This window comes from Pseudochaenichthys georgianus, chromosome 15, assembly GCF_902827115.2.
Source record: "Pseudochaenichthys georgianus chromosome 15, fPseGeo1.2, whole genome shotgun sequence".
Lineage (NCBI taxonomy): Eukaryota > Metazoa > Chordata > Actinopteri > Perciformes > Channichthyidae > Pseudochaenichthys > Pseudochaenichthys georgianus.
In genome coordinates this window covers 16,141,932-16,166,831 of record NC_047517.1, presented here as the reverse complement: position 1 = coordinate 16,166,831, position 24,900 = coordinate 16,141,932, and the positions used below count along the sequence as shown (strand labels likewise).

General features: G+C 41.0%; 1 protein-coding gene across 1 annotated transcript in view; it reads left to right on the top strand.

Annotated features, from left to right (window-relative positions):
- LOC117460199 (phosphofurin acidic cluster sorting protein 2) overlaps window positions 1-24,900 on the top strand; it is a 90,360-nt gene that overhangs the window by 25,909 nt on the left and 39,551 nt on the right. Inside the window, 15 exon segments of the mRNA XM_071205597.1 lie at window positions 3,552-3,639; window positions 12,270-12,359; window positions 13,484-13,571; window positions 13,574-13,608; window positions 16,127-16,289; window positions 17,363-17,454; window positions 17,709-17,789; window positions 18,156-18,215; window positions 20,077-20,228; window positions 20,821-20,914; window positions 22,224-22,308; window positions 22,631-22,686; window positions 23,029-23,156; window positions 23,941-24,073; window positions 24,164-24,268. Coding sequence (XP_071061698.1) covers window positions 3,552-3,639; window positions 12,270-12,359; window positions 13,484-13,571; window positions 13,574-13,608; window positions 16,127-16,289; window positions 17,363-17,454; window positions 17,709-17,789; window positions 18,156-18,215; window positions 20,077-20,228; window positions 20,821-20,914; window positions 22,224-22,308; window positions 22,631-22,686; window positions 23,029-23,156; window positions 23,941-24,073; window positions 24,164-24,268 — 1,450 coding nt within the window.

Below are 24,900 nucleotides of genomic sequence, written 5' to 3'. Positions count from 1 at the left end.
TGGTTGAGGAGCTTTCAATAAATTCATATCCTTGTCCCTTTAGCATTTTGTATAATCTTAACTGGGCAAACGGCCTTGTAATCTAATGGCATTGCTTTGCTTTAGAGGCCTGAAAGGTCAACAGTTAATGAGGGTACAGTGAGTGACTGGGACGCATAATAGGCTTAGATGGAGCGGCACTAGTCTTGCTGCTGTGAGTGATGCCATATAGGCTAAAGCTATTAGCTGCAGAGTGCTCAGGCACCTGCTGGGCACCCTGCGTCTCAAGCAGTCAATAACTGTTCATTTTCACATGATATGACACGTTGTTTTATGTGTCCATGTCAGTAATGGAAGATGACACCTAGAAAAAGATTTGCACGTTTACCGTAATTGGATCATGATTATTTATTCCTTCCTGTGTAGTCGTTTTGTCCTCCACATATGACACAATTTGAACTTGAAATTATGATTCCACTCACTGTTGAAGGTTGAAAGGAAGCTGAGTATAAGCCCTGCCCTTTATAATAAGAAAGATCAGCAGAATATCAAGTGAAATAATAGTGATGCTGCGGTAAAATGTCCCCTGTGACGGCAACATTCTAAATGCTGATGCGTCAATATGTGAACAGCCTTTAATTTATATGCAATTGTTGGGTTGTTTACTTCACTTGGGTCACAAGGTATCTACAGGGAGCTAAGATGATGAATGGGAAAGGAAAAAACAAAGTTCTCATTTAGAAATGTTATTTTTGTCGTGCTGTTCCCTATTTTCCCCGATTCATGTAATATTTATTCAGTAAAATATAACATAATTTTCTCTCTTTGGGTCTGAAACTATTATTTTAATAAAGACATCTGAGAAATGTAAAGGGAACATGCCCATTTGCAATTGAATTTAGCCTAAAATATGTTTCATCATAAATGTTTAATCTCACAGTAATCAATCGGTGTAGTATAAAGTACTATATTTTCCTCTGAGATTGTGAGTATGTGAGTAAATTAACTGAATTATTTCCCAACACTGATCCTGAGTATCATCAACGCTAGCCAAAGAACTGATAAGCTGTATACCAGGGTTCATGTGAGGATCAATAAAGTCAGTCCATAACTATGATGACCCAATCAGAAGAGCTTGGCAGGCGAAGTGTCAGCTAAACCATCGAAGCACCGAAACTGAAAGAGGGATTTTCCCCCTTGGAAAATGCTTCTCTTATTTTTACTGTCCACGGCCTGTTTGCAGAAATATTGAACTGGAGAGACAGCCGTATAGATTCTCCACCCACCAGGCCTACGCTATGGATTGATAACACTGTTGTGTCTTTGGCCCAGAGAGGTGTGCAGTGATCCCATCCCAGGCTCATGACAAAAAAAAGGATGAATGCATCTTTGGAATGGCCTCGGCACACCCCTATTTTGATCTGGAGTGTGTGCACCGTCTATTCATTCCAACCATCCTTTCTAAAACTAAATTATCCTCGACCCGGTGTCTCGAGCTATTTTGGCGCGATGAGTGCTTCTGTGACACCCGGCCCGCCACCACTGCCTCTGAGTGGGTGGCAAAGTGTACTGGCACTGGGCAGAGGCACGGGGACAGACTGGCACCAGGCCAGAACAGATGGCCACTAGTTTCACTTGCAGCAAAACAGAGTGGCGGGCAGGAGCGGAGATAACACCTCCGTCTAATAATAAAACATCCCCGGTTCCCTAGGTGACCCCTTTAGCGCCTGCAACCTTTTTTTTTAATTACATGTGAGTCCCGGTCTACTGAGAGAGCTGTGATTGGATAGAGATGTTGTTAAAGCATCAATCCTGCTTTCTGTGACACACACCCCTCCCCCTCCCTCCCTGTTACCGGTGACTCATCCTCACCATAAGGCAAGCTCTATCCGTGCGCTACCGTCAAGATTCAACATTTAATTACTCCTGCTTCAAAGATATTCAAATTTCAAACACACACTTATTGTGCATCCGTGTGGATTGGCGACTCACGCTAAAGTGGTTCCTGTAAAATGTTGTACAGTTATGTCGTCACCAATTCAAGACCCCCCCCCCCCCCCCCCAGGGAGATTCTACACAGGAACACCAAGTTCCTGTTGTGGAAACGGTTATAATATCATCTTTAAAGATATATTCTGTCGGCTGCTTGGATTAACATCTCCCGGGGTCTAATGACCTTCAGCTAGCTTCCTTCCTGCTCCCCCTGTTGATGAAACCTGTGGACAAACATATGTATGAATGCCCTTTCTTGCAATTATGGAAGATGCTTATGGGATGGCATTTATGTTAGCAGTGCACACAATGATTATGATCCCTTTTATAGTGACATAAATAACATAAAATAAATTATTGACAGTTGATTCAACAAAATAAAAAATGTGAGATTTGTATCATAGGAAACACTGAGTAAAAAGCAATTATCCCACATTGTATAGAAACCTGACAAATGTAATTATTGTTTATGCCCCACAATATGACTCTCTAAAAATCTCATCTTTGGCATTTCTAAAGCTACGATTTCCGTTATGTTCTCTGTGAATCATACTTCCCTTGCAGGGAGTGTCTGAATGAAACAAAATCAAAGTGTTGCAGAGTTGCTCTAAAGGAAAGTGGGCGACTGACTGGACACTCACTGTTTGTTTGTCTTTCTTCCTCCCATCTCTCTCCGGCTCAGACTGATCACAATGTAATGCAGCGGGACTTCTGGGAAACGTGGGTCAGGGGGAAGTCAGGGGGTTGGTTACTTTTTTTTGTCTTGCTAGAGGCACATTAGTTGGGGGGGGGGGGAGATGGAAGGAAAAGGGGTTTTAAAGGTCACAAAATGATGTAGGTCCATGACAGAGGCGTGGAATTGAGCTTATGTATGTTTGTACACTTCTTGTATTGCTCAGTTGTTGTTTTATATCGGCCTTTGTGTTCTGCAAAATGGGCCGAGCCTTAGAGGGGTCTACAGGGACCCTCTGACCTACATGTGATTAAAAACAGTAAATTATACTGAACATGCACTTCTTCGTGCATGCTGGATCCAGTAAGACAGCTAAAAAAAAAGCTTTACAATTCTTGATATAGGTATATCTTTCTTGTTTAATTGAATATTTAACAGATGGCGGCGAGTCCCATCTGTGTTCAACATGTTGGTGTGTAGGAGGAACAGGGCATTTCAATGCACAACCACGGCTTTTCAAAGCATCTGGGCCGTGTCACCTTCCATGAAGAATTCGCCCATAAAGCTGACAACATGAATCCTGATTTAGTAGCACTTTGGGGCTCCATTCCCTAAAGAAAAGTCGTAGATTTGATCCATAATGAAGAGGGACACCAAGCTGAATAAAGAAAGGGTTTTATTACGGAGTTGCCCTCCCGTTTGTTCACTCACTTTCTTGGCAGCCATTGAAGATTCCTGAAAGCTGCCTATTGTTGTTATCATACATGCTGACTAAAGTAAAAGTAGGAACCATAGTAGGTGCTGCTTTGTCAGCCATGCTCTTCATCCCTAGAGGATGTCATGAAGGTGTGCTAACACTGTGTTCGTCATGCCACTAATCTGTTTCCTTTCTGTGTGTTTTCCACAGGCTCTGCAGCCTCACGCTGAAGAAGCTGGTAGTCCTCAAAGAGCTGGATAAAGAGCTGAACTCCCTTTCTATTGCCGTCAAAATCCAGGTGGGTGGGTTAATCTCCTGTGTGCGATGCGAGTAACAGGCTCAATTGTGAAACATTTGATAGCGGCCCTGCCACGCTCCAGATACTGCGACTCACATGTCCCTCAATTCTTTGCCCGCGCTGTGCTCTGTTGAGCGTAATCACAAAGCCTAGTCTGGGACATGCTACTAATCCTGCCGATTGATAAAAACCTCCTGAGCTGAACATGATGCTCGTGAGTCACATCCACTCAGGTGCTTCAGATGACTGACTAGAGCTCTAAGCAGGGGCATGAGCACCGTAAAACGGATTGTGCATCTTAAATTGATTGCTAATGCATTTTCGTGTCTGCTAGTTGCAGGCCTACGTGTGCTGCATAGTTTTACGATTGTAATTTTCAAACTGTATCTTGCAATCGATATTGTTGTCACATTGCCTCCCATTTTAAATCCTATGATGAAAAATAATTCACATTGAGATATTGTGAGGTGAGACCCTACAGGTAAAAAGGAAAATCTTTAAATATGCAAATGTATTCTCCTTAAACGATTTACATTTTTCAAAATCTTCATACATTCCATGATCAGTAATTTTGTTGACAAATTAGTCAAATTGTTCTCATAGAGGGAATTTGGGACATCCATTTGTATCCCACCAAAATACTGTCATTACAGCAGCCATTAAACAAATCATTATTTATTATTATATTTGATTAGAGGCGATTTATTTATATAGCACCTTTCAACACAAGGCAATTCAAAGTGCTTTACAAAAATGAAAGACATTAAGAAAATGGCATTTAAAAACAGTCATTAAAAAGCAAAGATAAAAAATAAACATTAATAAAATACATGAATAAAAGTTACAGTGTAGTTTAAGATATGAATAGTTCAATTAAAAGCAGCGGCAAAAAGAAAAGTCTTCAAGCCTGGATTTAAAAGTAGTCAGAGTTGCAGCGGACCTGCAGGTTTCTGGTAGTTTGTTCCAGATGCATAATAACTAGAAACAGCCTTTTTTCATACATAACGCAAGACATAGGTCAATATTGTCAAAAATGTGAACATGTCCATTTTATAATAAAACGTTTGATTCATTACATAGAATTTACACAAGAAAAATTCTCTTTTCTGCAACAAGTTTTTTCTAATAAAATTAGAGTTTTTCATTGATATCTTTCGGTGACTTTAAAAGGAAATCTACAGATGCATTTAGAAAAAGTGTTTAAAAATAAACATCAAAATGTGTATTTTAGGCATTTTCTTTCCAGTAGCAGGAAGGAAGACTGGTTATGAAAGCAAAATAACCCAAATACTGACATTTTAGGTCTAGCCAATAAACCCAATCGATATAATTAACAGCAAGAAACAGCAGTTGGCTGGTTACGAGACTGATAGTGTATGTTCATGTTTCAATCTGTGACCATCTGCTTTGGCTTGTGAGTGTGAACAACCCAGTTCATTTTACAGCACTGTAGCTGTACCGCTCAGTAAGCAAGCCAACACTTTGTTTGCTTTGTTTGTACAATTACAACGTACTCCTTTCTTACTGCAGAGTTACAGGATGATCATTGCTTTTGAAAAGGTGTCAATAACGTAACTTCTTCTGAGAATAATGCCTGGTTTGACTGACGTGAATTCACCGATATATTGTGGCATATTATGCACCACAACGGTTTAGATCATAGACTCTCTGTACAACCCTGCATGACGTCTGCAGACAGGCCTCACAGTATGAAAACACACTCTCAGCAGTGAGCCTAGAAGTGGTTGTAAAGATGATGGTCCACTGCTTCTGAGAGAACCAAGACCTTAAGTGTAGACGCACGTACAAACACACTGCCCTGAGGTGGCCTTGTGGGAAAATGTCTCAAAGGGAAAAGTCATTCAAACTTTCTTGAATGCAGTTCCACATAAAAGAGAAAATGAAAGAAAAGGAGAGAAGAGGGATTTCTTTGTCTGTAACTTCTACCTAAGAGATACTGAGCCACATCAAAAGAACTCTGAGAAAACTTTTGAAACTTACCTACCCCACCTTTAAAGAGAAGCTACTGTTGTATTTTTCACATGCTTTTTTAATACGCTCCACTTCTCATGCACACATTCCAGCTTTTCTAAGTAGGAATGTGCCACCTGTGTCATGTCTCTGTGAACCCATCATGTTTGAGGCATCCACACAAGGAAATGTTTATACCACCAGTGAGTAGGGCTGTGCAATTAATCGTATTTTAATCTCAATTACGATTTTGCCTTACAGCGATTATGAAAACAACGTAATCGAAAGAAAACGATTATTTTTCTGCATTCCCTTTCGCAATGATGCTCTGTCATTTTGTCTTGCGTTATGTCTTGCGTTATACATCCAAAAGCCCTCTTGGTCAGGTTGTGTTGTGACCGCAGTCTGTTTAATAAATCCATATAAACACGTTAGTTAGTTAGTTTTTAGTTTTTTAGTCTTTATCATAGGGTCTTTATTCTCCGGTGTCTAGCATTCAGTCAACTTTCACTAACCTCGTCAAGCTGGAGCCTCTCAGCTACTTCGTGTTTCCGGATATGGGGTTACCAAAATAAGAGTACTGCGTGTAGCAGTATAATTAAACATTAGTTGTGAGCTATGGTTGTGAGTGACATTGGTTATCATATTTATATATGTTTAGTAGCTTGTGGAAGTGCTCTAAAATATTTGTTGTTCTTGTTTATTGCTATTTATTATTTTTGATATTATTTATTTAAATGTAGATATAAATGTATAATTTTATTTTTTTTTATTGGTTTTTCAGTTGAATTATACTTAAAGTTCAGGGTATTCAACTGTTAAAAACATACTGTTCAAATTATTCTTTAAATTTGTATTAAAGTTCAAGAAATGGATGTTTTCAAAGTTAATGAATAATCGTATTTAATAATCGTGATATCAATATTGACCAGAAATAATCGTGATTATGATTTTTGCCATAATCGCACAGCCCTACCAGTGAGTGAGGCTTCCTTGCAGAATTGTGATTATAATTGGAGAATAAAACATGATCTAACAGGAAATAGAAGAAACCAAATATTATAAAATGTTATTGTCCAATAGGGGAAATATTGCTGTAAAAATTATGAGGAAATGGATTTAGGCATTTCATCTGATGAAGATGAATGGGCTAAATGTGTGGCTGTTCTCTTGCTATGTTGAGGGATTTAATGATTTTTCATTGTTACTATTGGCCCTGGAGATGAGACTAGGCGTAATGGATTCTACGATGTGTTTGGAAACTAGAAGGAGAGAGGGCATTCTAATTCATGCACTGTAATAGTAACAGAACATTTTGAGACAATATTTTGTAGTAGACGCCACGGTTACATTTGTCTGCAAAAATGTGTAGAGATCAGGGGCGGCGGGTGCTGTAGGCTAGGGAAGGCTAAGCTTTCCCAAATATTTGTGTCACTGCATCCTGGTAAAATAAAAATATAATGTTTGTGTCTTTGACATTAGCGCTGCTATGCACCTGTGCCCTGTACTACGAAGCCAGTTCAACAGACCCTGGATATGTTTGAGTTATCTAAACTAACCCTAACAAACGAGATCTCGCTAAGCGGTCCTACGACGCTGGTTATCAACTCGGTAAATCAAGCCAGGGTCTCTCTCACCAGCTGAGCGCGTTCACGTGAAAGGGGCGGGGTTAGCAACATTTGACCAATCACAAATAGGGACAGCGCAGCGTCATACTTCATTAATGAAAAGTCAACTAATATTAGACAAATATGAACTTTAAACATCCATGACTTAAACATATAATCCAGGATACAAGCCACAGAGTTGCACCTGCAAGATGAATACAGAACAACTGGTTAAAAAATAACTAGGCCTACCGAGTGTTTGAAAGCGTACAACAGTTGTATGATATCACTGCCCCATCTAAGACACGAGTGGATCTGTCTTGAATTACATTTGAGTTGAGTGTTTAGTCAACTTAATGTATTGCTTAAAATAATACTTCTGCATACAGTATGTGACAATGTAGGTGATGCACGGCCAGATACGGCTCGAGAAGCTGACTCAGATAAGGAAATGTGATATATTATGATATTATATGAATGATAAAATGTGACACGTCGGCGTCTTCTTTGCATACGGCAGTTTAAACTGTATTTCCTTTATCCTGTAATATGACTTGATAGATTTAAACTCCACACACTGAGCTCTGATTGGTCAGCAGGCGGTGCTTTCACTGAATTGATCTCTTTTCTATAGACGCCGGAGGCGGGCAGCGTCAGGTAAAAAAAAGTTATTTAGCCTTCCCAAACCTGAGCCTCACGCGCCGCCTATGGTAGAGATGGTGGGATTCTATTGGCCCTCCCTCCATGTATGAACAAATGGACCCAGAGAGCGATAATGATAGGGCAGAAAGATCTTGCTCGGAGATGTAAAGCACCTGGAACACCTATTTTTAAGGATTGGGTTGCTAAAAAGCTGCTGCATATAGAATAATGTCATATAGGATTCGTAATAGGGCAGGAAAAAATGTATGGAAATAACTGAATGACATGTATTGTGAGGTAGATTTGATATGTTTATGTTCCTAAATGTATTCATTAAAATGTACTGAGGATCAATATATTAGTTTTTTATTTTATTAATTATTTTGTATAAATATATTTCATATTTGCATCTTGGTGTAACACTAGGTGGGTTGAGAGCAATGGATAAGGATACAATACGCATTTCCGCCTTGATTGTTTTGCATAAATAAAATGTTTTGCAAGTAATGATAAAATGGAGGTATAAACCAAACAGTTGGTAAAAGAACCTAAGCTACAGATCATTTACCCATTTTTGTGTCGGTTTTTGGCAGCAAAATCAATTAAGTTATTCAATTTTGATCCTCATACATCTTAATAATTAAGTTTATCGTTTAACTTAATAAACATCTGCCATCTGTGCAGAGTCTAGTCAAATACATGTGATATTGGACTACCTATTAAATCACATATTGAAATGCATGTATTTATTGTAAGGTCAATTGTTACACGTTTTAGAGATGTTTCACAGTTTTGGCTAAAAGCCTTTGAGCCTCAAACACCCTTTACATTAACTCCACTGTTTCTGTAGTTACTGCTCTCTGCCTCGATGCCTCTGTAATTGTCAGTTTTCTCTCTCTGTCTCAACATTGTCCCCCTCATTTTGCAATGTAATTGAAATTTTAAGCTGCACTTGGCTATTTCAAGTGAAACAAATTATCTCCTCTTAACTGTCACCCTGAAGGAGAAAGCAAGCAACCAAGTGTGGCTTTATCCATGAGCTACGTTCTCTCTCGAGCGTGAAATCTCTATTTCTGTTGAGCCGCCCGGAGGACAGCCGAGCTAAGCTTCGTGTAACGCCGCTCCGGAACTGGAGCATTAAATGCAATTTCCAGCAGGTTTGGCTGGGAAGAACACAGCAATACGGGTTTGAAGAGACGGTTAGTGAGGATGACTGAGGAATCGGGGGGTTTTGTTTCCAACCAGTGAACGACAAAGCCTCATCGACGCATGTCCTCCATTCTGTGTCCAGCATACACTAGCCGTTTCCAAAGTGGGCTCCATGCACAGTACACACAAGCCCAGTAATGGCTAACCATTTGGATGTTATCCCAAAGCAGGCAGCAGGGTTGATGTGATTGCAGTTCAGTCTGAGGGAGCCTCTGTGCTCCCTTGGAGATAGTCTTCTGTCTCTCACCCTGGAGACCGCTGGGTCACTTCAAGTAGCTGAGGCCCCCACAAACAACCCTCTGTTGCACTGGGTTGCCTTGTAGCACGTGCACATGATCATGCAGTTTGTATTGTATTTGGTTTCCTGAGGTTTTAGCCAAACATTGATGTCAGCTGGATCATTATATGAAAGGCGGGCTATTCTCATTTCAGGACAGGCCGCTGTCCAAAGCACTTCCATTTGCACTCCACTCCACTGATGAGATCTAATTATGTGTGTGTGTTGAGTGAAACAGAAGCCTCTACACACATTGAGCTCTTGTCCTGAAGCTAAATCACTTCCTGCCTTTGCTGCCAACAGTAGAGCCAATTTAGAGATTTTAACATAACGAAGTAACTTTGACAGGAGTTGAACTTTTCCCACAGGCTTTTTGAGCTTGGTAGAGTTTAGGGGTAACTGACATCCCCCCGAATGGCCCCAGAAAGACAGTGGAGAAGCTTGTAGCAGGGGAGAAAGGGTGAGAGAAAGGGGGGTGGGGAGGAAAGGACATTCAGACAAGCTTTCCCTGCCAAGGGTCCGTATTGTTAATGCATGTCAGGCAGTTTGAGAGTGCTCGGCTTTTGTGCCTTGATTCTTTGTACCAGCCAGTGAGCATGAGAAAAGAGGGCTCTTTGTGGAGCTCAAATTAGTGACAAGGTCATACTGAGTCAGAGATCTCCCTTCTTTTGGCTTTTAAACATAAAATAGGAGCTGCAGCTACTGTCAAGGTACTGTCAGCGTGTCCTGCTGTGGAACATATTGAGCCATTAGGGCTGGATAGAAAACTGCTTAATACAACCGAATGCTTTGCAAGTGTCAGCAAAATGTTCTTTATGTCCATTTCCCCATTAGTTATTCAAAGCTTTGGTTTCATTTCAGATATTGACAGCGCAGTAAATGTTCTTTCAAAATGTTCCTTTATTTTATACTATACAAACAAAGAGTTATGTGTTTTCTGAATATTTCACACTTTTATATCACAAGTTTGTAGACTAACACGTGGCAGTTTCCAACTTCATGCAAGATTTGGAAATGAATGAAAAAATGAAATATCTGAATCATTTGATAAAGATTTTCAAAAATCCCCAAAACAATGTAGAAGAAACAGAACATGTAAACTGTAAACAAGAATGATCAGGGATAGAGATCTTTCTCTCGGAGACAATGTTGCTACAGCTGAGCCTGCTGGAAAATGTTCAGATCACTCAAATATTCAAAGGCTGGTTGCCAGGGATACAATTGGAACTTGGAGAATGGCTTACTGCCTGCTAATTTGAATTATTTGATTGTATCAGTAGCTCATAAGTGGCAGAACTGTTCTCAGATGCATTGTAATGAATGATTATCAAGTAGTAAGTAATACTGCTTCAGGTACACATGACAGAGAAATACCCCATCATATTTTTTTGAGAGCTGGAAGTGGGATGAAATGTGTTTGGAAGAACAGTTGCAATTGCTCTACTTAAAGGGGCCCTATTGTGTATTTACTGTTACATGTTTACATATACGTTAATGTTCAAAAAGGTCTTTATTTGTCCTCATACTGCCTGTGCTGCAGCACCTCTTTTCACCCTCTGTCTGAAACCAGAGCCCAGTCTGCTCTGATCGGTTAGCTGGCCAGCTCTGTTGTAATTGTGCAACCGCTTAGAGATGTCCCGCCCCTTAGCCTATTATGTACAATGTGTTGGAGTGCTAGCCATAAGAAGCGCAAGTGTTGCATCATCATGTCACGGAAGTAAACAAATGTCTACAATTCTACGTGCACTATAGTGTGCCGTTTCATATCACTTATCCTTGTGATGTTCCTACAGAGGCCCCATTGCATTCTTGAATGTAGCGGCTCCTTCTATTAACCTCTGATGAATTCTCGGTATCTGTTACATGCTTTAGCAGCTCTGATGACATAAGGATCCACAGTTGCACCCTCTGCTCAGGATTCTTAAAGAGTTCCATGGGAATAAAGCGAGATATAGGATATACTTCATTAATACTCTTGGCAGCTTCAGTAGACACCTGAACTAAGCTCAGATGACTTGTGAAATTTGTACGGCAGCTGATGAGTTTCCAAATATATTACACAACAGATGCCGGTCTTTCTCACTCCCGGCTCGACGTTACATTCTGAACTCGAGACTTGAGAAGCTGTTCCTGTTCTCACGTTCGCACTCTCGACACTCTGTTTTTTCGAGATTAGAAGAGGTCCAAAAACAAGCTCAGTTGAAGAATTAAACGAGGAACATGATATACTTTAATCTGAGGCATGTAAGAGAAGCTCTCAAAGGCTAAGACGGGTTCTCCGAGGACAGACTGTGCGGCGGTGTCCTTACAGGTGGAGGACACTTCTAGAACCCCAGACATTTAAAACCTTGTGCTACAGTTGGCTACAAGACGTTTGTGCTAGCCCCCAAATTAGCTTAGGCGATTAGTCTCTATCAACTAGAATATAAAGCATTAGATAATAACATTTAAATGTGGTGTCTATTAGCTGGAAATACAGTGGCTGCACCGTAGCAGCTACAACAACGTATGTAGAATACCAAACTCTCTCAAGGCATCGTTATAAATCCTAACCGATTTTGTCTGAGATGCTTAGGGTGCCAATGGAGACAGTGGAGAGCAGACTTGTGATTAGGCTTCTGCTTTTTGAATACTAATGCCAGTTAGGAACACTTCTTTATGTCCCTGAGCTCGGCATCTGACCCATATTTCATTGTTCCAGTAGCACTGTGAAGGAGTAGAGGACTGTTTGTACTAAGCTGCTTCAAGGTGCGAATCTGCATAAATGTGTGAATGTGAAGCAGGCTGGTCCTTAAATAAGGCTCGCACACTCAGTCGCTGTGGTCTGATAGGAGATTTGTAGGTATTTTTCTTATTCTAAAGGCAGCTGCTAACGTATTTTTTATTTATATGTACCAATTAAACGTTGCTTTTTTGTCTTACAGGGTTCAAAGCGTCTTTTGAGATCAAATGAGTACGTGCTCCCACCCAACGGACTGATGGAGACGGATCTGGAGCTCACATTCTCACTCCAGGCAAGCACTGACGTTCTGCTGTGAATTCTCACACTGATACTGCAGCTAGTTGACAGGGAGGAATTTGTTAAAGCCCCTTCCTTACCACGTGCACATTTCTTTTGTAAATGTATTCATGTATTTACAGTATTTTGTATATATTACATCAGGCCCAGTTTGTTAATATAAGCCACACTTTTTAATGTTATTTTGTGGAGAGAGGTGTGAGCTATGTGTAGCAGGACAGGAAGTGTTGTAGTTTCTGTCGTCACATACTGTGTCCTTCCAAGTGCAACCCTACTCCATTCAAGAAATAATCTCTACCAAAGTCACTGAAGCAGACAGAATGGGTTGGATTTTAAAAAATAGACACTGCATACCGCGTGCGGACTAAAGTTGCAAGGCAGCCATCTCGGTGAATTATGACAGCACAAGTGAACAAGCTGTGGAAATATATATATATATATATATATGTTGCATGTGTGTAAAACGTTTGCAAATTCTGAACAAAAATGACATCGCTGTTGAGTAAATTCATGCTGCTGTTGAATAAAAAATTGAGGCAGAAATAGACATGAGGCAGTGATGTTCAACCAACTTCTGAAACAGACATTAACTGTCATTTTGTGAATATTCAAGACCAACAACGGCAAGTCAAGTCAATGTGAAGTTCAGTTTACGCCTTCAAAGACATTAAACTCCAGAGGACACAGACAAGTTGGATTCAAAGAGCAAATGTGAGGATAAAGTGTTAGAGAGAGATATAATCTGAAGTGATGAAGGTTCAATAACACTTCAAACACACTCCAGCAGACAGACCATTAGTAATACTTCAGGCCTTCTAACACCTACCATGTTGATTCACTGCTGTCATCAGAGTACTGTACTGGCTGTATTTGTTACAGAAAACTTGAACCAGGATTGTGTCATGGTGGGAAATGTCCTTTTTCTGTGGCTGATGCATGGTACAAATATATATTCGCTGAATAGAGACACAGCACAGCAGAATAATTGATAAAGAATTTGGTTTCGATGGAGAAAATACAATTTATTGGCCTTTGTCTGCAAGTGAGTTTCCATCTAAACGCTGATGAACATGTACTGTGGTCTATGTATCAATCTGTGTTTATATTTGTTTTATTCAGTACCCCCATTTTCTGAAGAGGGATGCCAACAGACTGCAGATTATGCTGCAGAGGAGGAAACGCTACAAGAATCGAACCATCCTCGGATACAAACTCTGGCTGTGGGAGTCATCAATATGGCTGAGGTACTTTCAACCACTTCATTTCATGTTTCACTGAATTTCTCTTGAGAAACATCATTTTTCCTTTCAGCTGGTGATTGACGTGGCTGTCAGTGTCTATGTACAATGTCTTGGTTCGCCAGTCCTGCTCTACCCATCATTCCGATGATTCATGCTCATCACACGTACTGCTGTGTGAGATTATGGGCCATCTGGAGCTGGCTTCACATGCACTTTCTGGAAAGTGCATTCAGCCATGCTATGCGGTAATAATAGACTGCAAGCTGACATGATGCCACTTGTCGATGTTTATTTGATGCAGATATACAAGATTACGTTGGTTTTTTCCCCTCATCCGAGTTATTTAACATTATGTACTACCAGTCCTGCCTCAGCTGGACATTCAGTGGGGATGTTGCACGTATGTCAAACTGTATGTTTGGCCACTGGACCCTCAAAATGCCTTTTTTTTTTTCAACACACTTCTTGCTTTGCTTACTAATGCCTGCTGTCACAGTGGATATCACACATTGTAGGGACTGCTGTTGAATTGTGGGTCATTCACTTGCATCATTGCGCACGAGCAAAGTGCTCTCGTGTTTGACCACAGTGGGGGATTTTTGATGGCATGCCTACTACTATGGATCGCACTGAACCAAACATTGTACAGCAGATGGAGATCAATTAAAAGCCTTGTGAAGGACATAATTAGCTTGCTGTTTATATGAAAGGGAAATCAAGATGAAGAGAGATTTAGACATATATCGAGCGCCATACTTATTGGAAAAGAGGGCATTTCTCAAATGGTAATTACAGTGCCCATTCATGCTCAGCTAAAGTGACTTCCCACTAGTAGCCCCAGGACAAAAATTGACTGACATTTAAAACAATACCAATGCTTATTGCATTTTAAAATACCACTTTACCGCGGTGCTGTTTTGGTGCTTTCTGCAGCGAAACAACCCACAGACTTCGATGAATAAAGCTAGATTGGCCATTATTGGATCCTGTCGGGTAATTATGTTGTCATCTGCTGTAGAGTTGACTCTCCCTTGCCCTCATTCTGAATCCATCGGGGCATTACGTGGGAGGAAGTCACAGTTATTTGAATTTGCATGCAGCATTGGAGTAAGTGCACCCCTGACGGTGTTTGAGCAAAGCGAGCCTCCTCCCTGTGCAGCTATTCATCAAGTGAAATATTGAAAGTACCCCCCAGATAGAGCTTACAATGAAAGCTCATCCTTTCTCATCTGATTCATAACAGTTTATGCAAACCGCGTTACGCTGTTTGTCTCTGTGATATGAGCAAATTGGCGCGGCTCATTTCCACATTCAGAATGTAATAACCAGAGATTTTCTTAGGGATAGCAAGGTCTCGTAATCAGTCTGTAAATCTCTGCGAGCATAAATCAGTGTAACAGAAGCCCTCCCAATCTCTGATGTATCGGTGTCTGTTCTTCGGGAAAGAGAGATACTGTTCTTCCATCAGGCCTCTCTGTTGAAGAAATTACTTCCATGCTATTTTGATAGTGATTTAAAGACTTGAATTTTAGACATGTGTCCTCTGTTTTATTTTTTTAAGACAATGAAACATTTAATTCAAGGGGCCCTATCGTGCTTTTGTTTGTTTTTTTCTTTCCTTGGTGTGTTATACATGTCTTAGTGCATGTAAATGGTCTGAAAAGGCTAAAATCCCTGTGTTCCCTCCAGAGGGAGTTTCTCTCCCACACACTCCCCCACTGCCTGAAACGCCTCCATTGGACTCCTTTGTTTACTTGACATAGTGACATCACTACGTAACACTTGCACTTCTACTGGCTAGCACACATTGTACGTGATAGACTAAGAGGCGGGACATCTCTAAGCGGTTCACCTATCACAACATAGCCGGCCAGCTGACCGATCAGAGTGGACTGGTCTCTGGTTTCAGACGGAGGGTGAAAGAGAATGAAAATAAATCTGACTTTTGAATATGAAAGCATGTAAACATTTCACAGTAGAGGTACACGATACAAATATGAACCAAAACATGTGCATAATAGGCCCCTTTAACATCACATAGAACACCTGAAAATATCTTGTAAATGTAAACTAACAAATTATAAAAAATACAGGTCTATTTAGTTTATTACACCAATTAGGCTGGTGAAGTAGTATGCATAATCATCCTCTTGTGCACTTATTGTCCTTTTTAATATTGTATTATACTTTATTTGCATACATTAGATCTTTACAGGTTACATGTTTTACATTGTTGTTTACAATTGTGAATGAAGAAGAAATTATTACCATACCTGTGCTGTAGGTCGGGGGTGGACCTTTAATGTTTCTCTATATGTTTGTGTATTTGTTAAAATAGCTATTTTATCCTATTATACCAGCTTTAAAAAAGAATAAAAGACAATATTATCAGAAGTGTTTCAAGAGAGAGATATATAAAAAAACTACTTTGTCTTGTATAATTGGTTTAGAGCACATTTTGTATTTGAATGGATTCTTAAAAATCAATAGCGAGCCTCAAAGTCAATCTTCCCGTGTCCAGGTGATGCAACACCCGACAGACGGAGGACAGATCCTGGGTCTCCATAGCAACGTGAAGGAGGCGCCAGTGCGTGTGGCGGAGATCAGCGTGTACTCTCTCTCCAGCCAGCCCATCGACCACGAGGACGGCAGCGGCCAGGCCGGGCGCAAGACCAAAACCTCAGGTGAGCACGGACCCCCCCCCCCCCCCCCTGTCCCTCTACATGGCTCTGTCAGACCAGCCTGTACCAGCGCTGCTCGCTCAAATCCTGTGTGTAATTTCAGCCCTCTCCCTGGAGCCAGCGCCCCCCCCCAGGCCCCTCTCTTCCTCCTTCCACATGGCTCCTATTTCCCCACCGAGAGGAATAAACTCTTAATCCCAACCTGTGGCCAAGGATATGTTATTCCCTCCAGCTATGCTTCTAATGTTGATGTGAGAGTTGAACAGACTTAGGTCCTATTGCCTTACACTTTTCAAATGATGGACGGGGGAGAATTATTGGGCCATGCTCGGACACCACGCCTTCATCCCGCCATGCTGATCCTTCGCTTTTCTGGAAGTTATTAAAGAGGCTGCTCAAACATAACAGATTAACTCATGCACCGAGAATTATTCCAGTGTCCTCTGTAGTCAGCCTCAATAACAGACATCCCAGCTAAGAGGACTGAACTGGATGTTTCACAGGCAAAAGGATGTTGAGAGAAAAAAGATCCTCCATTGCCTGATCTGTGCTCAGCTGTCAAACACGCAGTAAAAGGGGCTTTTTAGGGAATGTGGCTGCTCAAACCAATAAAATCTGACTTGGTACTAAAACTTCAACCACTAAAATGTTATTAAAACTTCATCAGAATGTAAAACATGAGCTGTCCCATCTACTTTACATATAAGCTTTCAATACATTTCAGCAAGCACTTTTAGCATTATTCATGTGCACAGAAAACGTTTTTGCATTAAATTGTACTCACTATTCTTTCCATGTAGTCAAAGTAATTAATTACTGATGAGCGGTGTGGAAAAGGACAGGAAATTAAGAATTATAAAAAGTACACAATATGCTGGAATCTTGATTTAAATTATAATAAACGGTTTCTGTTTTGTTTGTTTAACACCTTTTAGGCTACCAATGACAACAAAGGCTGCTTATATGCTTACTCAGTTCCAAAACAAAATGTCAACAAAGCTTCTGTGAAACTACTTTTGGTAAGACTGCCCAGACATGAATGTATTTTGATGTTTTTCCTGTGTGTGTACCTCCAGACCGCTCCCCAGACATGGATAACTATTCTGAGGAGGACGATGACAGCTACTCGTCGGAGCAGGAAGCCAGCGATGACGCAGTTCATGCCCAGGTTAGCCAGAAAATGCTTAAAACAAACCTGCAATAGCCAGCTCAATCAAATACATATACGAAATTAAAGTATAACATATACAATTTAGCTAAACAAAATTAAAGTCGTTCCCTAATAGATTTTGCCAGGAGCAGTTGTCCTTTACAAGTTTTTAGTCGTATAACGATGTATTTCCTACATTTAGCTTAATGATTACAGGTAGAATTGTAGGGGGAGCTATTATAAGATCTCATCCACCCACTCGTTTTTCACAGGACCTTTATGATGAAGACGACGAGGTCAGGAAGCCGAAGAAAGCCCGGAGGAAAATGATCCGAACCACCTCCATGACCAGGGTAAGTCGCCTCTTTTTCTCCACCACATGGGAGTGTAGCGCTCGCTAATCATTGACTACGAGAACAAATCAGGACCTGCTCTGGCTGTCGTACTAGCTTTTTAAAGGGAAAGCGCACAATGTGTTCCATTTGTCCAAGCCATTAGGACGATGTGGATGAGCACGTAAAATGAACACTGTGGGTTCACTGGAGTGATTATAATGGTCTTTACATAGAGTGAATGTGAATGAGTAATCCAGTGGACAGTTACTGGGAGAAGTGATAAGCCCGGGCCCAGCTGTCATGCACATCTAATGAGGACAGTTACTCCCTTTCAGGGGGCTCTGATTTTCATAAATGCATGTTTTTTTTTTTCTTCGTTTGCAGCAACCTAACTTCAAGCAGAAGTTTGTGGCCTTGCTGAAAAGGTTCAAGGTAACAGATGAGGTGAGTGTGAAAAGAATAATTTACTTTTTTGTTTTGATCGACACCCAGGAGAAACAGCACCCCTGTAATGTCTCAGCCCTACAGTAATGAAGTTTTTAGCAAGTCAGCTGTGAAACATATCAATTATTAAATTGCCCTTGGGCCAGGAGCAAATAAGCTCAGTATTGACTGTCTAAACAATATATTGCTGCGGCTAATGTCTCCCATCTGGAGAAGAAATCACTGCCGCCCAACAGAGGTACACGAATAATTATGGCTGCATTACCTCTGTGCTCATGGATGTATGATTCATACATTCCATTAGCAGCAATCTGTATGCAGAATCCATTAAAGAACCTTTTTCTCCACCACATAATCCTGTGATAAATGCACGCTCACGCACTTGTCCTGTTGAGGTTTGTGTTTTTCTTCTCTCATGTCCCTTTTTCAAATAAATGTTTCTGTGGATGCTACATAACAGCTTGTAAATCTGGTCATCAGCAGGAAGTCGACCATTTGTGTGCAACAACCCCTACATGTCCATTAGTATTTAATCTGTGTTAGTTAGGCCATTATAATGATAATAATTCCCATTCAACTGTGAAATATATTGAATTTGTTACCATTGGCTTGCTTTCCCTCTTCTACATTCTGACGTCGCAGTACTTAAATGAAAGGGAAAAATACCTTTTGAAGATTGCTAAGGCCTTGAGTAAAATACAGATATGCTGCCTGCAAAGAAACCCTCCCTTCATTGCCTTAGTCAGTCAATTATCAATATAATCAACTTTATCCGCTAAAAAGAAAAATTACACTTACTCTTCAAATCTAAAGGAAATAAAGGGATAAATACTGGCATACAGTATAACATTACATTACATGTCACTTGTTGGACACTTTTTTTTATCCAAAGCGACTTACATGCATTCAGTTCTGTGGGCAATCCCCACAGGAGCAATTTGGGCTGAAGTGTCTTACCCAGGGACACAATGACATGCTCTCTGCATCAGCGCACTATTCCACTGAGCCACAGCCTCCCTATGTATATATAATAATATATATACTATTTGTCTTTTATTTTCTTTATCCCCTTTATATGCATTATTTGTCTTTTTCCTACAATTTGTCCTCAATTTTTTACTGACTTTGTTGTAATATCTCAGAACTACAGAACCTAAAGATATCATAAAATAAAAAACAGTCCATAAATTACATCAACAAAGAAATCAGGTTCCATTCTTAACTATGGAGGTTTCAGGGGATTTGACTACACCATTTATAGAAACAAATGTTATTAAGACCCTTGTGTGACATACAAGCCCCTCGAGGCCAGGGGACTTGTGCTTCTCTGGATGATTCCTGAAGCTCCAGGTGGCCCGATGATCTTTTATCAACTCCCCTGGCTCTAATCCCTTCCTTGTGGCCAGTCAGTGTGCTGGGCTACAGCTCTATAAATACATAGCCGGGAGGAGAGGAAGGGGACAGACTGTGTTTATCTGCTCCCTGCCAGCTTCTGCACTTATGGAGTGGCATTAATCACCTGATTAGTCCACAGGCAGGCTGCCTGTGTGTGGCTCCTATGATATACATCCCCACTGTGCGATCGAGGACCGGCAACCTTAGCTCTCCTCCAGCACTCACTCGTCTTTTAATTGGCCTTCTTAGGACCGAGGCAGAGATGTATTTATAGCATAGATTTTCTCATTTTACAACATTCAGTGCTCCCCTTCATTTGTTAGGCTCCATTAGCCCAGCTGTGAAAGTGATTAGTTAATGCACAGCACCAGTCACTCCCTACACTTATTTAATCCATGGCCATCATTTCAAATCCCTGATTACAGCGTACTGATGTGTTGATGATGTGTCTATCCCTATATGGCAGGTGCTGGACTCTGACCCTGTTGACCAGACCCAGGAGGTGGAGGAGGATCTGGACTTACTCTACGACAGCCTGGAGGTGTACAACCAGAGCGACAGCGGGCCGGAGATGGAGGACAACGAGAGCGTCCTGAGTACGCCCAAGCCCAAACTCAAGTATGTGGCACAAGGCTGGGCATTTAGCAATATCCTTTTCTAGATATCATGATATGAGGCTACTAGATATTGTCTTAGCTTTTGGATATTCTGACATTAAATAATTGTTGATTGAGTAATTGTCTTTTCTTTAAAAGGCTGCATTACTGTAGTGATATTATGTTCAGAACTTACTAGACTGCTGTAGCTGCTCTTTTGTTTTGCCTACCCACTTTGTCATAATATCCACATTCAACATCCACATTGTATTTGGAAATGTTTTTTTGTTTTTTAAAGGAACATGCCCACCCACCCATTGAACATGGAGTTTAAAGCAAAAAGTAGTTCATTAATAAAAATTTACACAACTATTGGAATATTTTGTTTTCTCCATATCGCGCAGCCCTACCTCTTAAGCCATCTTTTCAGAAATTGTCTTATTTTTCTAGGCATTCAATCTTTTATGGGCGCAATCTTTACACAGTTTGAGTGGGTTTTTTGGAAATACAAAATCGAGGAAGTATTTACAACATGTCTGAAGTTGCAATTGGCCATTCAGTTAGGACTGCCCAGTTAAACAAATTAATCAAATTGTCTTTGTTTCTGTTTTCAGGCCGTTCTTTGAAGGGATGTCTCACTCCAGCTCTCAGACCGAAATTGGAAGCATACACAGCCAAAAGAGCCAGCAGAGAGAGCTGTCCTGTCCTGTAAGTTGATTACCAGGCCGCCCAGATGCCTCTCCACCACACTGTTTACCCATGAAGGTCTTCCTCTGTGGTATCTGGAGAAGTTCTTGTAAACAGGGTTAGGTAAAGGAATTGCCTCTGGGCAGTGTTTAAATATCTGGCAGTCCTCTCTGCTTATTGTGGTTCAGGGATTCCCATGGACCATGATACTACAGGAAAGATATTCTGAGCATGCAGCTCCCACCCCTGCAGATGGGGATGGAATGGAAGGGGGGGGGGGGGGGCTGCAGTTCTTGCCCTGTTCACCCCTAGAGCCCTCTAGTATTTATAGGGACTGACACTGAATGACCTCTCCACCACCATCACAGACACACATATGCTCAGAGAAGATTGGATGGAGCATCCCTGAACTACTGCTCAGAGATTTATGGCACACTGGAAGCAACAAGGACCGAGAGGGGGAGACATGTTGAGTGTGATACTTAGAGAGGGAGCGCTGTTTATAAATATCTGGGAATCCATTTCAGCTTGCAATAAAACAGCCCCGAGCATTTCACACTGCTACAGCCCTCCATCTTGCTCAATAAATGTCTCCAGTCGAACTTCATGAATGCAGGCGAAGCAGTTAAGTGTTTGATCTAATTGAAATAAATGAATGTTATAAGATGCACTTAAATAGTTTCAGACAAGCACACGAGGGTAAAGCAAGTATTCAGATCTTTCACACGGTAACATTATTCCAACACGAATAAAAGTCTTTCACTGAAAAGAATGCAGGTTTTATCAGACATATGTACTTTAAAAAACAAATAGATTAAGTATTTATTAGGTGAAAATCCCCTTTCAGTGTTTTACATAGAATTGTTGTATTATATTACTGTATCATCAATGTCTACTGTCTATTTTCTCAACACATAAAGAAACAATTTACCTCAGTTTATTTAAGAAAAATCTAATTTCAATTAACAAAAATTGAAGATACATTTTCCCTGGATGCGTATAAAGAGGTTTAAGGAAAATAATCTTGTGAAGTAAAAAGACAAATAAAAAAATGGGTATACTCAAATGTGTGCTGTAGTACAGTTATTGAGTGAATATACTAGGTTACATTTCAACCCTTCAAGTGTGTCCATTTTTCTTTTGGGGTTTCTATGTGAGTTGGAGGCTACAGTGGAACATAGAGAAGCTTTTAGAGGTATTTGTACTTGTCAGATCTGCCACTTCAGTAAGCTCGGTGGAGCGGTGAGCAGTGACATGTTTGTCATTTATATTTGCCAGAGAAGGTTCAAATGGTCTAATGTGTGTGTGCTTATGTGTGTTTACCCTACAGACTGGTGACTTTCTGACCGTGGACAGATGTAAAGTGCAAGGGGCCCGGTATCAAGATGACAGCAACACCGAAGCAAACCGTCGCGGTATGTGTTTGGAACAACAGCAGTTTTACTTTCTGTTTGTTTGTCTTTGGCAAAATCTCCTTTGAGCATCTCTTTTCTCAGATTTGTTTCCCCCTGCCCTTCTCCACTTGAGTGCCCTTATCCTCCCATGGGCCTTGGTTGTTTTCCAGGAAAAAGCAATGAGGGAGGGGGTTAGCAAGGGCAAGCAAACCAAACAGCACCGTCATCCATTATGGATCAGTCGAGGAGACAAGGCGGCCCCATGCTGGAAAAATCCTGACTGATGGCGGTCGAACGAGGGGTGTTTGTTGTTGTCTGTGTGCCGTCGGGTCGGTCTAACCTTGTTCTGCTTCCCCTCTGAGCGCTGGTCGCACCGCTCCACTAACCCAATTCAAACGGGTAAAATAAAACCGCAGGAACCGCGTTTCCTTAGCTAAGAGACCCTGACTTTTTGTATCTCTTCCATCATGGTGGTCTCGCATCATTATCTTCTACTTCAACAGCCATGCTCTATTATTTACTAGCCTCAACTCTTTCAACTCTTTACTTTTGAAATGCTGCACCACGCACAAAAGCACATCAAGAATACAGAACAAACCAGAACCCCAGAGAAACATTGATGTAGAAGTAGATGGGACATGACAGTGCCTGTGTTGAACGATAAACATCAGCATTGTCCTCTTCCAGCCCTTTTGGCTAATCTTTGCCCCCCCCCCCCCCCCACCTCTTTTTTTGGTGCAGGAGCCAGAGACTGAGGACAGCGGGCCAGGGCCGGGGGAGGTGAGCAGCTGGGATGTCAACACTGAGCGGGTGACCAGCACTGTTGGCAAGCTCTGCAAGACGGAGTCCCAAAACCACATGTCTCCCAGGTACAGTGCTGATCCCCACATCTGGAAACATGTGCACAACAGAATGTTATGTCCCAGTGTTTCCCCTATGGAAGCAGGGGAGTTAACCGCTTTAGAATGGTAACGGCATGGTAAAACACTCATTCCACCAAATTCAATGATCAAATTTAACACGAAAATATTTATCAGTTGTCAAAATAAACACAAACCTCACACATAGGCACACATTACATCTACAGCACTTATCTAGAGAGAGAATGCATCTCTTTTACTCCCGTTATTCCCCTCTTCCAAAAAACATTGGAGCAAGTACCAGGAGTTGAGTTTTCATTATTTTGACTGTGTGTTAACTGCTTGCCAAATGAATCAGAGCACACAATCCAAATTGCCTGCTACGTTACCATATGCCCGGTTGCTGTCAAAGTAATATTCCATTTAAAAGGATATTTTTTAAATGGGGCAACATTACATCACTTCCAGCTAACTTCATAGAACATAATGAGGGCAAATCAGCGATCTGTGCTAACAGAATAATCTTTGGTCCAGCTCAGCTGAAAACACAGAATCCGTCAGCATGCTAGCCAACCTTCACTTGTGGAACTAAGGATCGTATGGAATTTCAGCAATGCAGCATGAATAAAGAGACTATGCGAGCGGGAATAGGTTACTTTAGATTTATTTTCTTGTATTTTGGAAAGGGATCTTTTTTCCTAAAGGTTTTGTCATGTTCTCAGCCCAGTACATTTAGGTTCCCTGCTCTTTCTGTCGTGTACTTTGAACACCTCGTGTCTCCTCTCGTCCTCAGTAAAGTGGAGAACAGGCTGCAGAGGCGTCCTCGCAGTACCTCCATGAAAGACCGACAGAACTCCAAGGCCCAGAGCGACAGGACCAGCAGCATGGAGAGCGAGTGCTCCCCAGACTCACGACTCATCGCACAGGTAAAACACCTCCGAAGAGGTGACACCAAGCCGCATATGTGTCCTCTATGCATGTGAAAATATAACCTCTGCCTCTCTTTTGTGTCAAAGGTTCCCAGGAAGTCTGTGTATGACCAGCTGAACCAGATCCTCATCTCTGACGAACGCCTGCCAGAGAGCATCATCCTCATCAACACCATGGAGTGGCAAGGGCAGGTCAGTGGACTTTTAAACATTAACACATTACAGTAGAAAGAGTTGGGCAGGATCAGGCATGATGGGGCATGCCAGTAGCATTTCTTGACATTATTGCAAAAAGGCAGTAATACAAACATTTAGTTGAACCCCAGTAGCATGTTTTTTATGTGTAACATATTGACATCGCTATGTCACACTTGTGCTTCTATTGGTTAGCACTTCAACACATTGAACATGATAAGTCTAAGAGGCGGGACATCTCTAAGTGATTGAGCAATCATAATAGAGCCGGCCAGCTAACCAATCAGAGCAGACTGGGCTCTGATTTCAGACATGTAAAGCATGTACACATGTCACAGTAGAGCCACAAAATACAAATATGAACCTGAAAATGAGTAAAATAAGACGTTCCCTCCGAATAATTGTTTTCATTGCAAAATAATATTGTTTTCAGCCTTTCAATTATTTTTAAGAGTTTTATATTATATTAAAGGGAATATCTTTGGGTAAAGGACTGGCAAAACAAAACATTCAAAGACATCACCTTCAACTTTGAGAACCTGGGATGCACATTCTTTCACTATTTATAGACAATTTATAAACCAAATGATTAATCTAGAATAATAATAGACATACTAATCAAAAGTGAA